This window comes from Scyliorhinus canicula, chromosome 20 (assembly GCF_902713615.1).
Source record: "Scyliorhinus canicula chromosome 20, sScyCan1.1, whole genome shotgun sequence".
Lineage (NCBI taxonomy): Eukaryota > Metazoa > Chordata > Chondrichthyes > Carcharhiniformes > Scyliorhinidae > Scyliorhinus > Scyliorhinus canicula.
The window spans coordinates 35,469,608-35,487,084 of record NC_052165.1 but is presented as its reverse complement, the minus strand read 5'-3'; the positions used below and the strand labels follow the sequence as shown (position 1 = coordinate 35,487,084).

Below are 17,477 nucleotides of genomic sequence, written 5' to 3'. Positions count from 1 at the left end.
CCAAGAAGCAGCTCACCAGGACGGGAACCTGCTGCCTCACCCCTGCAGCCTCTGGAGCTTGGCCCGTTTCCACCGCAACCGTCTCCAAGGCCGGTTGCCATGGTAAACGACCCGGACAACCCGGGCTGAGCTGCCCCCGGAAACAAATCACAGCAGCTCCCTCAAGAACAAGAGAACGCTGCTTTCGGTGGGGGGGGGGGGGGGGATATAAATGGTGGCCATCAATGTTCAGCCGCATCCCCGTCCATCAAAATTAAAAACACCGACCAGTGCTAAGATGCAGCGGGCAGATAGCAGCTGCGACCCCGGGCCCACCGGCTGTGGCCACACCCGCCAGCTGTGACCCCGCCCCCGGGCCGTGGCCCCGCCCACAGCTGTATCTCCCCCCCCCCCCCCCCCCCCCCCCCCCCTGGCTTCTCCAATCGGCAGCAGCCACGCTCCCGACGTAGGCGATGGTACATGGAAGGCGCCGATTGGCGGAGAGGCTCCGACGGCCGCCTCCGATTGGCGAGCTTATTTTTGCGTGGTGGGCTGTGATTGGCTGCCAGAGGCCCCGCCCCTTCGCCCTCCCTTCCCCCCGCTTTTATTGAAGATTCTCAGTGAAGCGGCCACGAGAAAACCGTAGACACCGGACGGGGATCGAGCAGCACATCGCCAGCCCGTACTGAGGAAGATCAGATATAAAGATCAGGGCCTTTTCTTTCCTCACCCATCCGCCATGAAGAAGCAGGCCTGGGTTGTTGCGCTGACCTGCGCTCTCCTGGCGTTCGGTGAGTGTGGGGAGAGCACGCCCGCCTCGGTCTTTCTGGAAGCTTCCCGAGGCCATGAGGCTCTTTTCTCTTCCTCCTCCCCTGCCCGTGGGTTGAAATCAGCCGCCTCAGTTCGATCCGTCATTACCCGCAGCGGATGAGTTGTCAGGGGCGAGAGGAGGCAGTTTGAGATTCTCCCTAACCACCCCCCCACCTACCTTTCGTGCCCCTCTCCATTCCAACTCTCTTCCTTCAATCTCCTCCCCCCACAACCATCTCCTTTCCAGCGTCCCCGGGGTTGCTGCAGGGGCTGTACTCTGTCTCTGGGAGGGGGGAATTCAGCCCCCCCTCCCCATTCTGATTGTTGTTGGTTACTCCTGAGCTGAAATCAGGATTCTTCCTCTGGCCCGTGATTTGCATTTCCATTTCCCCCCTGGTGCTTCCGAGTGGTGTCACCAAAACACGTGGGCTTGTAAGCCCTGTTTGGTGATTTATTGCTGGAAAAGATGGCTGTTCATTTTTAAAAAAATCTTGTGACTTGAATTTTTCAGCTTCTGTTAGAGCTGAAGATGAAACTGTGGAGGAAGATCTTGGGAAGAGCAGGGATGGATCGCGGACGGATGATGAAGCGGTTAAAAGGTAAATGGATGTGGATGCTTGTCTTGTGATGACTTTGTTTCAAGTTCCATGGTTGAGTTTAAAACATTGCAAGCGAGTGATAACCAGCAAATGACTGATAGTTGCAGGATGTGCAAGTCCAACTGGCTTGCTAATCTCCAGGGCAAAAGAATGTGTGACTCCAGTGCCACAGATTGGTCTGTATGATGGTCAGACTTGAGAACTGAAATGTGGATGATCATGTCATTGCAAGTACATCTAGGTAGGACTAGAAAAGTTTGAATCTTGAGCAATACACATGGATGTATCAAAATCATTTTGTCTTGGTATATGAACCACAAAACTTTGTGAAATGGTTTGCCATAACTTAAGGAAAATACATTTTTGGCTGTATATTCCTATGGTAATATCTAGCACTTAAATATTTTAGGATTACTTTGCCTGGTACTTGATATTGTGCCATTTGGCTTAATTGCCCCAATATTTCAGTGTAGTGAGTCTTTTAATGTTAGTGGCTAGAATTCAGACTGACCTTGGAGCTGATCCAGTGCTGTGTAACCTTGGCAAATATGTTATTAGTATAGTATGCAGTACTCTTGGCCAACATCTTTGCTTCATAGTCATGAAGATCCAAATCAGGTTCTAGGCCAGTCAGACTCGAAATACATGGCCCCAACCTGAGGTTCAAGTAATGGAATTGAAAGAGGCTTGCAACAGTTAAGGGTGTTGTTTTTCTGCACAAGTGTTTTGAACAGGAAGAAAAACTAAAGTTGTATGCAATGTCAAGCATATTGACCCACAGTCTTAACACGTGTCCCCCTTGTCTTTTTTTTTCTTGATAGGGAGGAAGAAGCTATTCAATTAGATGGACTGAACCCTGCTCAAGTTAAAGAAATCCGGGAAAAGGCTGAAAAGTTTATGTTCCAAGCAGAAGTTAACAGAATGATGAAGTTGATCATTAATTCTCTATACAAAAACAAAGAGGTAGGTTTGTTTTGAAAAGCTTCGTGCTACTATTTTTGTATTCCGAAGTTGATTTCAAGACACTTGGTGTCCTTGTGATACATTCTAAACCTGACTCTGTTGCAGCACCAAAGAAATTAGAAATGTTCCCCAACACTTGGGCATTTGATAGTAATCACTGGATAATCCTTTTTCCTTTCCATTCTTGGGAGTAAGGGAACTACAGATTCATATATAATGGGCTGGATTCCCTGCTATTGGGATTATGTCCCCATGCCAGTGTCAAAACTGGTGTGAAAGGGCCACATATTCCCAGCGCTGCAGGAAGCTAGCTTTTGCTGCAGGTACAGGCCCCTGCACTTCTGGGTTGGAGGCTGCACCGTGCTCCATGGTGGATTCGGACCATGGAGCTGGACATTGAAAATAGACCCCCTGATCGGCCACGCGCCTGACCACCTGCACAAACATTCCCTGGGTGTGTATAAGGCCCCCCTGCCCTCTGATTGGCCTGCCCCTGACCAGGACGGCTGTGGACGTCCACATCCACAGCCACCACATCGTCGGGATTTTGGCCAATCGGGGTGGAAAATGGTGGAGCGGGCTGCCAGCAATGGCCGCAGCTAGGTCTTGGGTGGCAGAGTATGGTGTTTTTCGGGGGCCCGTAGAATCGGGGAACTGGTCCTGAATCTGAGCGGGGAAATGGATTCTCCGTGCCGGCTGCAATTTCAGCATCTGGGTGCGGAGAATCCAGCCCCATGTATTTGATGCCAACTGTTGGCTTGTGCCCATCATTTCATGGTAATTGCTGTGGTGTTCTCATAAAAATGACTTGTGATGCAACAACCAATTGCTACCATTGTAGTTCTCAAAGTTAGATACCAAGATAAAGTTCATAAATACCAGTGCATATATATTTGGCTGCAGGATATTAATTTGTTTATTGTTATCAGATATTTTTGCGTGAACTGATTTCTAATGCTTCTGATGCCCTGGACAAGATCAGATTGATATCTCTAACAAACGATACTGCACTACATGCTACGGAAGAGATGACCATTAAGATAAAGGTTTGTTTTCATTCATTAATTTTGTCTTTGAAATGTACTAAAATGCTGCTAGATTAACTGATCATTAATCAGGACTTGGTGAGGCATTAGACTCATTCAGTCCACAATATAGGTTGGCATAGCTTTCTGGCTTGTGGTAAGCTGTAAAAGGAGTATCATTGTGCCTGTCATGACATTTGGAGCTTGAGTCAGATCAGGGACTCTTTTTTTTTTTTTTTTTTTTTTTTTCTACCACTTTCACGTGGTTGACCCTGCAACCATTCTCCCAAAATTACAACTTCCAACATTTAAGTGTTGAAACTGCCTTTTTTAACTTGGCAAAGTATCTTCCAACCCCTAATATAGTTGACAGCTGCCTACAAAGTCTAAATCTATTCTAACAGCTGCTGCATTTAATTTATAAATTGTGGTTATTCATTACACATGATTTGGTGGATTTGAGATTAAGTTTGGTGCAAAATATGATGTGGTTTTCAGCACTGAACCCAATGGGGAGCAAGGGTAATAATGTCTTTTAAATTTGAGCGCATAACTGATGGAACAAATTTTCTTAGTAGATTATCTGCTTGTACAATTGAGAATACCACAGTGGTTTGGCAATAGAATATTTATGTGAGAGGACTTTTTTCCTGTAGGCTGACAAAGAGAAGAACATGCTACATGTTACTGATACTGGCGTTGGCATGACTAAAGATGAACTGATCAAAAACCTTGGCACAATTGCAAAGTCTGGAACAAGTGAATTCTTGAATAAGCTGACAGAAATGCAAAGTGATGACCAGTCTACCTCTGAACTAATTGGCCAGTTTGGTGTTGGATTCTACTCTGCTTTCTTGGTAGCAGATAAGGTCATTGTAACATCTAAGCACAACAATGGTACACAGCATATCTGGGAATCTGACTCCAATGAGTTTTCTATAATAGAGGATCCACGAGGAAATACACTAGGACGTGGTACTACTATCACGTAAGTTAAACCTTGCATACATGGTTTGGGCCTTCTAGAACAGGTAATCTAAAGTGGGAATGTTTGGCTGGTCAGAATGTGTAAAATGTGCAGCTGCTATTGCTGACGAACATTCATTACCGAAGGATCAATATTGATTTACTAAAATTAAAATGTTTGGAATGTTCTGTTTACTTTAGGTTAGTCTTGAAAGAAGAAGCATCTGACTACCTGGAACTGGAGACCATCAAAAATTTAGTGACAAAATACTCTCAATTCATCAACTTCCCCATCTATATCTGGAGTAGTAAGGTAATTGAAATGTAAATTTGGACAAGTATCACTTATCTTATTTCGAAATGTAACAAAAGCTGTTCTTAATAGACAGAAACTGTAGAAGAACCAATGGAGGAGGAGGAGGAAACTAAGGAAAAGGAAGATGATGAGGCTGCAGTTGAAGAGGAAGATGAAGAAAAGAAGGCTAAAACTAAGAAGGTATGAACATTTTGGACATTAAATGTTCAGAGAATTGTTAGGCAGCGGAGACAGACTGGATAAGAAATGTAACTGGTTGGTGTCTCCCAGCAATTTGGACTTGGACTGCAGCTTTTCCGTGTAAAATTACTAAAGTAAAGTGTACTGTTGTGACATTGTCTATACAGATGGTTGCATGCTTCTAATGCTAAGAGAGCTAGGACCAAGATTTAGTAGTTTTTTTTTTTAGCATCACATTTCGGGAAGGATATCGGAATGGAGAGGAGAACAATAGAAGATTAAGCGGTGATCTAATTGATGATAAAACTTCTCTTTTGCAGTTGTATATGCCAGAGAAAATGGGCATAATCATAGAACTGATTTTCAGGGATACCAAAACAGTGCAAGCTTGGCAGTGGTTAGCAATGCTGCCTCAGTGCCAAGGACCCAGGTTAAATCCTGACCACAGGTCCCTGTCTGTGTGGGTCTCACCACAGGATGGGTGAATTAGCCATGCTGAGAATTGGAAAACGTTTATTAAAATAAAAGCAGAGGCTGGGTCAAATCTGTTTGAAATAAATAATTCTATGGCAAATGTGAAGCCCAAGGCATGTAGAAGGAGCAGCACAGGAACAAGCCCATCAGCCTGCCAAGCCTGATGGGCATAATTAATTCAATGGCAGATCAGGTTTTGTATCAGTTGGTGGAGATGATGTCACTGAACTAGTAATCCAGACACCCAGAGTACTGCTTTGGGGTCCCAGGTCAAATTCTTGTTCCTGAGCTCATTTAAATCTCCATTCTTGCAGGTTGAGAAGACTGTTTGGGATTGGGTCCTGATGAATGACATTAAACCAATCTGGCAAAGACCAACTAAAGAAATAGAAAATGAAGAATATACTGCTTTCTACAAGACCTTTTCAAAGGTAACTTTTACTTTTGTAGCCTGTTACTGACTTCTGGAATGGGCTAAATCCAGACCAGACTGAATGGTATGCTGGTGTGGAATATAATGAACCTTCCTTTTGCACCTTTAATATTTACAAAGGCTTTTTCTTGACCAGGATTCTGATGACCCAATTGCTCATATCCACTTCACTGCTGAAGGGGAAGTGACATTCAGGTCTATTCTGTTTGTGCCTAAAAGTGCGCCCCGTGGATTATTTGATGAATATGGATCAAAGAAATCTGACTTTATTAAGGTATGCAAACTTGAGGCTTTTTTTTAAAAAATCATATTTAAATTGCTCCAACAATTTAAGAAACACTTGGATCAAGTGGTGCTTGGATGTCAACTGTGCCATAATTACTACCAGAACTAAATGCTTGCTGCCCTAGTTTACATCCACCCGTGTCAATGGGACAAAGTTTGAAGCTAGAAGTTTCCAGTATGTTAAATTAGGAATGTGAGATCCGACTAATATATTGATGTTTGCATAATGTCTTAAGGAAAACTTCACTCTTGCATTTGTTTGGCTTTTGTACACTTGGTACAAAATTTGTTCTTCTGTAGCAAGAATCATTTAATTTCCAGAATACTGAGAGAATGCCATGCATGATTACCAGCTGTTAAATATCTCTTTGCCACTGTTAATGCATATCTAACTAGAAAACTGGTAGACCATTTACCTGTGATCTAATAGTTTCTTCTTCTTCTAGTTGTTTGTTCGTAGAGTGTTTATCACAGATGACTTCCATGACATGATGCCAAAATATTTGAATTTCATCAAGGGTGTAGTAAGTAATCATTTAAATGACACTACTGCATGTGCACTGAACTGTAGAACAGACTTGCAAACAGAGTATGTAATGTCTGAACATTGGGCATGTTGAGCAAGCAAAGTAGCCACCATGATTGCCAGCTGAACCCAAATAAACCTAGAAAATCAGAGCAGGGTGTCATTTGGCCCTTCAAACCTGCTCTACCATTCATCATCATCCAGCTCAACAACATGCTTGCCTCAAATATCCATTTTGATTCCTTTCACCCCAAGAGTTACATAGATAACTCCTTAAAAGTATATAATATTTTGGCCTCCATTGCTTTCAGGCTTATCGATCTGGGTGAAGAAATTTCTCCTCTGTCCTAAGTGGTCTGCCATGTATCTTTAGTCTGATTCTCGACTCTGCCACCAATTACATCTGTCCTCGTATGTCAGTCTTGCCATCTTAGAATTCGAATGGTAAACCTTCACTACGATCCCTGAACATCTTTTGTCAGACAGGGAGACCACCTGCACCATATTAGTGATCTCACCAAGGCCCTGTATAATTGCAGCAAGACATCCCTGCTCCTGTACTTCAATCCTCCTTGCTATGAAGATCAACATATCATTTTGTCACCTTTACTGCCTGCTGCACCTGCATGTTTGTCCAGTGACTGATGTATAAGAACACTCTAGGTTTTGTTGCATGTTCCCCACACGTTATTTCTGATTATCTGCAACCAAGTGAATAATCTCATTTTTATCCACATTATAATGCATTTATCCACTTAACTTGTCCAAATATCACTGAAGTATCCTGCTCACAGATCTCCTTCCCACTCCACTTTGGGATCTGCAAATTTGGAGGTATCACATTTAGTTCTCTCTCTTCTAAATCATTAATATACATTGTGAATAGGTGGGGTACCAGCACTGATCCCTGTGGGATCACTAGTCACTGCCTGCAACTTGGAAAATAACCCATTTATTCCTACTTTGTTCCCTATCTGCTGGTATTCTATCCATGTCAATGCGTACCCCCAATCCCATGAGCTTTAATTTTACACTGGACCCTATCAACCCCCTTTCTGAAAGTCAAAATAAACCCTATACTGGCTCCCCCTCCAACTGCTAGTCACACCCTCAAAATAATTCCGCAGATTGGTCAAACTTGATTTCATTTTCATAAATCTCTGATTGTCTAATCCTGCCACTGTTTTCCAAGTGCTTTACTCTTAAATCTTTTCTAATGGACTCTAGCGTTTGCCCCACTACCAACATTAGGCTGACTGGTCTATAATTCTATTTCCTTGCTACCTCCTTTTTTTTTTTAATAGAGTATTCTCTAGTCCGTAGATTCCATAGAATCTTGACAGATGATTACCAGGATCTCAAGTACTCTAGGAATTAAATCGGGCCATGAGGAATTACCAGCCATCAATTCCCTCAACACCGTTTCCCTACTTCCCTACTAATACTGATTTCTCAGTTCCTCGCTCTCCAACATTGTCCTTTTGTGAAGATAGAATCAAAGTATGTCTTGGTTGGTCAGCCATTTTTGTTTTCCCCCATTATAAACCTGTTTCTGATTTGCCTTCACCGGTATTTTTCTCTTCACATATCTACTGAACCCCAGTTACCCAACTGTAGGCCCACTTTATGTTCCCCAACTATACAGATGTTAATTTAAAGCACATTTAAATCTTAACTCATGAAATGAGCTGTGTATAGCACTTACTTTTGCATTAGAATAAAGATGCACTCAAATGTTTTCACAGGTGGATTCTGATGATCTACCCCTGAATGTATCCCGTGAGACTTTGCAACAGCACAAACTGTTAAAGGTACATTGTATTCGTCTATCAAAACTACTTGCTGAATATCTTGTGCACTTGCAGGACAAACATTATAATTAATAGTGAGGTGTAACACTTGTTTTTAGTATATCTGACTTTTTTTGAGGCAGCTTGTCTGGCTCAATATTGGATTTTTGTCCTGGTACAGATTTGTTGCACATCTACATAAAACACTTAAGCTATTAAATACTTTACACTAGTTCTAGTGTTCTGCAATACTGGGTTTCTAATTATCCCAATTACAACTAGGTCATTAGAAAGAAGCTAGTACGCAAAACTCTGGACATGATCAAGAAGATTGCAGAAGAGAAGTATGAAGATGATTTCTGGAAAGAATTTGGGACCAACATTAAGCTGGGTGTAATTGAGGATCACTCCAATAGAACACGTTTGGCCAAATTGCTGCGTTTCCAGTCCTCTCACCATGAAACCAAACAGACTAGTTTGGAGCAGTACTTGGAAAGAATGAAAGAGAAACAAGATAAAATCTACTTCATGGCTGGAACAAGCAGACAAGAGGTGAGATGGCAGATTAACTGTCGGGAGCTCTCCCTTTGCCAAGAGAAGTGTTACTATATATACTTATTTTGACGTATAACAAGCTATTAGTGAATATTTGTTTTTTACAGGCTCAATCTTCTCCCTTTGTTGAACGACTTCTGAAGAAAGGTTATGAGGTGTTATATCTGACAGAACCTGTAGATGAATACTGTATCCAAGCTTTGCCTGAATTTGATGGAAAGCGGTTCCAGAATGTTGCCAAAGAAGGGCTGAAATTTGATGAAAGTGAAAAGGCTAAAGAAAAGCATGAAGCAATGGAGAAGGAATATGAGCCACTCTTAACCTGGCTAAAGGACAAAGCACTGAAAGATAAGGTATCTGAAATAATACCTATCATAGCAAGCTTGTTCAGATGTTTTTACTGGTATACAAAAGGCAACACAGTACTATATTGCTGTATATTTCATTTGCTTGTTGCAGTATCGCAAACCTAGCTTTACAACAGAAGGTTGTGCATGTCCGAATGGTTTCTTCATGCATTCCTAAAGTCAACTTGTTAGTGAAAAGTAGCATTAACTTGATGTGGGTGGTCTGATTAGTAAGTTTGCAGATGCCACTAAGATTAGCAAAGTTGCTGATAGTGCCGAGGATTGTCAAAGGATACAACAGGATATAGATAGATTGGATACTTGGGCACAGAAATGGCAGGTGAGAGTTTAATCCAGACAAATGAGGTGATGCATTTTGGAGGATCAAATTTTGGTATGATGTGGTTAGCACTGGAGGATCCCAGGTTCAATTCCCAGCTTGGGTTTCTCGCGTTCTGTGTCTGCATGGGTTTCCTACAAGTCCCGAAAGATGTGCTTGTTGGGTGAATTGGACATTCCTCCTCGGTGTACCCGAACAGGTGTCTGGATGTGGCAACTAGGGACTTTTCACAGTAGCTTCATTGCAGTGTTAATGTATGCTTACTTGTGACCATTGAGATTAAATGGCAGAACCGGTAGGAACATTGAGATCTGGGTGTTCAGGTCTACAGTTGCCTAAAAGTGGCAACATGGGACCAAGGTGATTAAGAAGGCATATGTATGCTTGCCTTCAGCAGCCAGGGCATTGAGTACAGGAGCTGTTGGGAAATGTTGCAGCTACATAAAATATTGGATGAGCCACATTTGGAGTTTTGCATGCAGTTCTGGTCCTCACATTATCAGATGGACATGGAAGCTTTGGAGAGAGTGCAAAGAGATTCACCAGGATGTTGCCTGGTCTCGAGGGTGTTTGCCATGAGGAGAGTGGCTACGAGGAGAGATTGAATAAACTAGGATTGGAGGCTGAGGGGAGACCTGATGAAGGTTTAAAAATTTGAGGCATTGACTGGGTGGATAGTCAGAGGCTTTTTCCAAGGATAGAAGTGTCAATTGCAAGGAGGCACAGGTTCAAAGCGAGAGAAAGTTTGAAGGGAGATGTGCCGGGTAAAGTTTTTCACTATGGCTGGAACATGCTGCCAGAGGATGTGGTGGGAGTGGGCACATTAGCAAAAAGAGCAACCTGGATTCATTCCTTCCTTTCCTCTGCTCTCTAAACTGCTAAGTGGACAGTGTTATGCAACAGTAGGTGTGATCTTGTACAAAACATCCCCACTTTTAATTGAGAGAAAGGAATATTAATTTGCCATGTCGATTATTTTGCTGTACCTGCTATCTGATTTCATGTACTAGGGTACGTAGAATACCTCTACCTCCTGCATTTAAATCTCTATTCATTACCAAGTGAACAAGTTTGCATTTGCCCATGTTGTGCTCCCATCTGTGAAATTTTGTTCACTCAACTAAACTGTTTACATCCCCTTGCCTCTTAACTTTCCTATCTGTCAGTAAAATTAGCAACCACCCTTCATCCAAATTGATAAGTTGTAAATGACTTGAGGCTTGACTGATACATTTCCTGTTGTATGGATAGAGAATTGATGTAGTAATTCTGCCTACACCATGGGTGCTTACTTTGCATAGTAACCTTTTTTGAGACACATGACAAATCCCTTCCACCTTTTATCTATGGTTGTTACACGTTTTGATATTTTAAGCCATTTCATTATTTTGGAAGGACCGACTGGATCCACTTCAGGAGTGAAAGGAGAATGGGGGAATTTAACCAAGTATTTTATTTTTAAAGATTGAAAAGGCCATACTGTCCCAGCGTCTCACAGATTCTCCAAGTGCTCTTGTGGCTAGCCAGTATGGATGGTCTGGTAATATGGAAAGAATCATGAAGGCTCAGGCCTACCAGACTGGAAAAGATATTTCAACAAAGTAAGTTAGCTTTAACTGTTTTAAATGATAACATGCAAATTTGTCAGTATTGAATCTAAACATCTTTCATATGGTTCAGAATTGTACTTTGGCTTAAGCTTTACAGCACACTATAGTGTCCTTGCACTGTAACTATTGAGCACAACTAATGCTGGCTTGTGGAATATTTAGTTGCAATACAAAAACGGGGATGATCTTTTGAGCTTTCTTAGTTCCGTTCCACTATTAAAAGCAAGCTTCAGTGTTGGTGCAAGAAAGGATGGTTCAGATTAGATCAGTACATTCTAATTAATTCTGTAAATTCTTCCAGTTACTATGCTGGTCAAAAGAAGACATTTGAAGTTAATCCAAGACATCCTTTGATTAAAGAGATACTGAAGCGAGTGAAGGTAAGTTTGTTTAAAATTGATATGTCCCAGTAGTATGTTGATTAATTAAAGGGGTACAAGCTCTGTTCCATTTGGTATTGTGCTGCCTTTTGGATAATGGGAGTTCCTGAGATGGCTTGTACAGTGGCTATTGATTTACATTGAATTCAATTGCTTCACTAAGAAATGCAAATATTATTTATTCATCTTATAAATACAGTGCAAATCTAATTAATTTGCAAGTATTGTATTATTCCTGGGTTAGCATTAAATTGTGGAGGGATGTGGAAAGCTGAATCTTTTGCACTCAATTCATTTTTTTACCCAATTAAGGGACCATGTAGTGTGGCCGATCCAACTACCCTGTACATCTTTGGGTTGTGGGGGCAAAACCCACACAACACTGGGAGAGCATAAATGCTTCACAGCTCCAGGGTCCCAGGTTCGCTTCCCGGCTTGGGTCGCTGTCTGTGTGGAGTCTGCACGTCCTCCCCATGTGTGCGTTGGTTTCCTCCGGGTGCTCCAGTTTCCTCCCACAGTCCAAAGATGTGCAGGTTAGGTGGATTGGCCATGCTAAATTGCCCGTAGTGTCCTAAAAAGTAAGGGGGGGGGGGTTGTTGGGTTACGGGTATAGGGTGGATACGTGGGTTTAAGTGGGGTGATCATTGCTCGGCACAACATCGAGGGCCGAAAGGCCTGTTCTGTGCTGTACTGTTCTATGTCTAATGTGCAAACTCCAGTGACCCAGAGCTGGGATCGAACCTGTGCCCTGAGGCAGCAATGCTAACCACTGCGCTGCCTGGAAATCTGAATCTTGGCTAGTGTTGCAAAATCCAGAACGGAGTTGCAGGCTAATGTGATGTGTTGTATTTTAATTTAGGAAAATGAAGATGACCAGACTGCTGCGGACCTTGCTATGGTATTGTTTGAGACTGCTACATTACGGTCAGGTTACCAGTTACCAGACACCAAAGCATATGGTGATAGAATTGAAAGAATGCTTCGTCTAAGCATGAACATCGACCTCGATACACAGGTATCATCGGATTTATGTACATGTTCTGTTTTTGTGCTAGAATTGTTTTCCTTTTTTGGAAAAATCTTGTCTAGTATTGTGGAAGTCGGGTGGGAATATTAATTTGCTATGTGTCTTAGGTTGAAGAATATGAAGAATTTGCAGATGAAGAGGTTGAAGAAGATGAGGTGAAAGAAGATGCCGAGGAAGATGATACAGAAGAAAAACAAACAGAGGTGGGGATTTAAATCCTGCATGTGTACTGTAATTCAAAGATCATATTCAGTTGAGGGCGTCACATTATAATTTTTCTTTATTTTCTCCCCATCTGCATCCAGGAATCTACAGATACAAAAGATGAATTGTAAGGAATTGGTAGACTACAATTTACATTGAATGGGAGGTGTAAAATACTGGGACAAGAAACCATTGAACAGGATGTTGAACAAACAATTCACTTATCCCGATAAAGGGTCTGGGAGGGCAAAGGAGTTTTTGTATGTTACTTGCATTCCTTCAAGTGAAATGACTGTAAATTTGTAATATTTAAAATGACAATTGTGAAAACTCGTCATGTAAACCATAATAAAACTTTTCCACAAACTCATTCAAGCATGACTTTGATATCTTTAAGTTTGCAACATTGACATTTGATTTCAACTGAAGATGCAGCATGGCAATGTTGCCAGGATTGGAATTGCAGCAATGAGATTTAAATAGGGGGTTATTCTCAGAGGCTGAGAGGAGATGGAGTGTATGGGTAGGGTTAATTTACTTGGCAGAGGGGTCAATGTAGCGGCCTAGGTAGAAAGTTCAGATTATTTTCCCCCTCACAGGGTATCTGGAACTGAGGCAAAAACCCTCCACTGGGTAATTTCAGCTAGCAGATATTTGGGCCCAGTGGTGACTTAGAAGTTAGTGCAATGCTATTGAATATCACATCAGTATGATTATAGCCGTGCCACTAAAAATCTCAATTGCATGGATGAAGATTTCAGTGTGCTGGTGTTTTGGGCCAAACTGAGCTCTACCTCCTTTTATAAATCTTCCTTGTCGCTGTAGACAGGCCAACAAGGGGCGAGGCCACATTGGATTTGGTACTGGGTAATGAACCCGGCCAGGTGTTAGATTTAGATGTAGGTGAGCACTTTGGTGATAGTGATCACAACTCGGTTATGTTTACTTTAGCAATGGGCAGGGATAGGTATATACCGCAAGGCAAGAATTATAGCTGGGGGAAAGGCAATTATGATACTATTCGGCAAGATTTAGGAGGTATAGGATGGGGAAGGAAACTGCAGGGGATGGGTACAATCGAAATGTGGAGCTTTTTCAAGGAACAGCTACTGCGTGTCCTTGATAAGTATGTACCTGTCAGGCAGGGAGGAAGTTGTCGAGCAAGGGAGCCGTGGTTTACTAAGGAAGTTGAAGCACTTGTCAAGAGGAAGAAGAAGGCTTATGTTAGGATGAGACATGAAGGCTCAGTTAGGGCACTTGAGAGTTACAAGTTAGCCAGGAAGGACCTAAAGGGAGAGTTAAGAAGAGCGAGGAGAGGACACGAAAAGTCGTTGGCGGATAGGATCAAGGAAAACCCTAAGGCTTTCTATAGGTATATCAGGAACAAAAGAATGACTCGAGTAAGATTAGGGCCAATCAAGGATAGTAGTGGAAAGTTGTGTGTGGAATCAGAGGAGATAGGGGAAGCATTAAATGGGTATTTTTCGTCAGTGTTTACACTGGAGAAAGACAATGTTGTCGAGGAGAACACTCTGGTTCAGTCGACCAGGCTAGATGGAATTGAGGTTCAAAAGGAGGTGTTAGCAATTTTAGAAAATGTCAAAATAGATAAGTCCCCTGGGCCAGATGGGATTTATCCTAGGATTCTCTGGGAAGCCAGGGAGGAGATTGCAGAGCCTTTGTCCTTGATCTTTATGTCGTCTTTGTCGACAGGAATAGTGCCGGAAGACTGGAGGATAGCAAATGTTGTCCCCTTGTTCAAGAAGGGGAGTAGAGAAAACCCTGGTAATTATAGACCTGTGAGCCTTACTTCGGTTGTGGGTAAAATGTTGGAAAAGGTTATAAGAGATAGGGTTTATAATCATCTTGAAAAGAACAAGTTGATTAGCGATACTCAACACGGTTTTGTGAAGGGTAGGTCATGTCTCACAAACCTTATTGAGTTTTTTGAGAAGGTGACCAAACAGGTGGATCAGGGTAAAGCTGTTGATGTGGTGTATATGGATTTCAGTAAGGCGTTTGATAAGGTTCCCCACGGTAGGCTATTGCAGAAAATAAGGAAGTATGGAATTGAAGGTGATTTAGTGGTTTGGATCAGTAATTGGCTAGCTGAAAGAAGACAGAGGGTGGTGGTTGATGGCAAATGTTCATCCTGGAGTTCAGTTACTAGTGGTGTACCGCAAGGATCTGTTTTGGGGCCACTGCTGTTTGTCATTTTTATAAATGACCTGGAAGAGGGTGTAGAAGGATGGGTTAGTAAATTTGCAGATGACACGAAGGTCGGTGGAGTTGTGGATAGTGCTGAAGGATGTTATAGGATACAGAGGGACATAGATAAGCTGCAGAGCTGGGCTGAGAGGTGGCAGATGGAGTTTAATGCGGAAAAGTGTGAGGTGGTTCACTTTGGAAGGAGTAACAGGAATGCAGAGTACTGGGCTAATGGCAAGATTCTTGGTAGTGTAGATGAACAGAGAGATCTCGGCATCCAGGTACATAAATCCCTGAAAGTTGCCACCCAGGTTAATAGGGCTGTTAAGAAGGCATATGGTGTGCTAGCCTTTATAAGCAGGGGGATTGAGTTTCGGAACCACAAGGTCATGCTGCAGCTGTACATAACTCTGGTGCGGCCACACCTGGAGTACTGCGTGCAGTTCTGGTCACCACATTATAGGAAGGATGTGGAAGCTTTGGAAAGGGTTCAGAGGAGATTTACTAGGATGTTGCCTGGTATGGAGGGAAGGTCTTACGAGGAAAGGCTCAGGGAATTGAGGTTGTTTTCGTTAGAGAGGAGAAGGCTGAGAGGTGACTTAATAGAGACATATAAGATAGTCAGAGGGTTAGATAGGGTGGACAGTGAGAGTCTTTTTCCTCGGATGGTGATGACCAACACGAGGGGACATAGCTTTAAATTGAGGGGTGAGAGATATAGGACAGATGTCAGAGGCAGTTTCTTTACTCAGAGAGTAGTAGGGGTGTGGAACGCCCTGCCTGCAATAGTAGTAGACTCGCCAACTTTAAGGGCATTTAAGTGGTCACTGGATAGACATATGGATGAAAATGGAATAGTGTAGGTCAGATAGGCTTCAGATGGTTTCACAGGTCGGCGCAACATCGAGGGCCGAAGGGCCCGTACTGCGCTGTAGTGTTCTATGTTCTATGTTGTGTTTATACCTATTCAACACCACCCTGATCACAATTGTCATTGGGAAACTTGAATGCTTTTCAGTTACCTTAAATCTGTCCCACTGATTACAACTGGCCTTATAATTCCATCGATTCCCTACCCTCAAGATTACCTCTCCGCCTTAAATAAGGCAACCTCATACTCCGATTATGCCCTCTGATCCTAGATTCTGCTACAAGAGGAAACATTCTGTCCGCATCTACCATGTTAAGCCACCATGCTCATTCAGTACATGCCCATTCAATCTACTCAGCATCAACCTAGTGAACCTTCTCTGGACTGTCCAATGGCAGTATAGCTTGCCTTGGACAAAAGACTTGGTGTGGCCTAACTAGTTGTATAGTTGGCAGGACTTTCTATTTTTATACTCTTCCCTTTTGAAATATAGGCCAACATTCTGACTTCCCAGTTACCTGCTGAGCCTGCAGCCAGCTTTGTGAATGAGGACCCCCACACCCACTAAGTCCTGTGCTGCAGTCTTTGCTGATTTAAATATTCAGCTCCTTTTTTATTCTTCCTACTGAAGTGCACAACGTCACATTTTCCTACATTGTATTCCATCTGTCAAGATTTTGCCCACTTACCTAACCTGTCAATATAGTCCACTGTACTCAGTAGCTAAATTGTGGCCCTAGACTGGATCCCTGTGGCAATCCACTAGTTAGAGGTTACATTTTAAAAAGATTGTATTTTATTAGAAACTTATCAAAACAGGTTACAGCAAATAAACACCAGGAAACATACTTCCAACAACTATGTAGGCTGTTTTGTTTTCCCTTTTCCTAGAGGTTACCATCCTGACTCTGCCTATTTTCCCAACTCAGTCAGCCAATCCTCTATCCATGCTAATATACTGTCCCAGCATCATGGGCTCTTATTATGTAGCCTTTGGTGTGGCACCTTAATACATTTTGGAAATCCAAATATAATACTGGTTCCCCATTTATCTTGCTCATTACTGTCTCAATTATAATTTGTCAGGCATAATTTCCCTTGAATGAAGCTATGCTGACTGGTTTATATTTTATATTGTGTCTAAATGCTCTGATTACATCCTTTATAATGAACTCTTAACACTTTCTCAATGACAGAAGTTAAGCTAACTGGCCTTAACTGTATTAGCTTTTTGACTCCCTTTCAAATAAAGGTGTTAACTTAGCAGTTTTCTGGGTCTTTTTCAGATTCTTGTAAGATTACTACCTCTGTACCCACTATCTCTTTAGCTACTTTCTTTAATATCCAGGACGTAACAGCCTGTAGACCTATTAGTTTAACTACCTTGGTGATTGCTATTGTATTTCTTTTCCTCTGCCCCCCCCCCCCCCCTTGGATTATTTATTTTTAGAATGGTCTTCGTGTTTTAAACAAATTTCAACTAGAGTTGCCAAGTTAGGGTTTCAACTCAGAAGATGAGTTTATAGTAGATTTTTTGTTTAACTTTGCTTCCAAGGTTATTTAGATTTTGATTACTCATGAAACAATAA

At 42.3% G+C, this 17,477-nt stretch overlaps 2 protein-coding genes across 6 annotated transcripts in view; one reads left to right on the top strand and one right to left on the bottom strand.

Moving 5' to 3' along the window:
• The window catches only part of LOC119955196 (tetratricopeptide repeat protein 41), a 102,132-nt gene extending 101,777 nt beyond the window's left edge, over positions 1-355 (bottom strand). For 2 of the 5 annotated variants that reach the window (XM_038781184.1, XM_038781191.1), the window contains exon 1: positions 268-355. The gene's annotated coding sequence lies outside the window, so the exon portion shown is untranslated. Of the gene's footprint in view, positions 1-16; positions 195-267 lie in introns of those variants that run through there. The other 3 variants (XM_038781185.1, XM_038781189.1, XM_038781190.1) reach the window with 2 other exon arrangements.
• Positions 356-562: 207 nt separating this feature from the next.
• hsp90b1 (heat shock protein 90, beta (grp94), member 1) lies at positions 563-13,179 on the top strand. Its single transcript, XM_038781192.1, has 18 exons — positions 563-770; positions 1,301-1,388; positions 2,210-2,351; positions 3,281-3,397; positions 4,033-4,364; positions 4,544-4,655; positions 4,728-4,838; positions 5,627-5,743; positions 5,882-6,019; positions 6,477-6,554; positions 8,302-8,367; positions 8,629-8,898; positions 9,009-9,254; positions 11,053-11,189; positions 11,500-11,578; positions 12,438-12,593; positions 12,713-12,808; positions 12,911-13,179. Exons 1-18 carry the CDS (start codon positions 719-721, stop codon positions 12,938-12,940), a joined length of 2,367 nt encoding a protein of 788 aa, XP_038637120.1. The 5' UTR covers positions 563-718; the 3' UTR covers positions 12,941-13,179.
• The last annotated feature ends 4,298 nt before the right edge of the window (positions 13,180-17,477 follow it).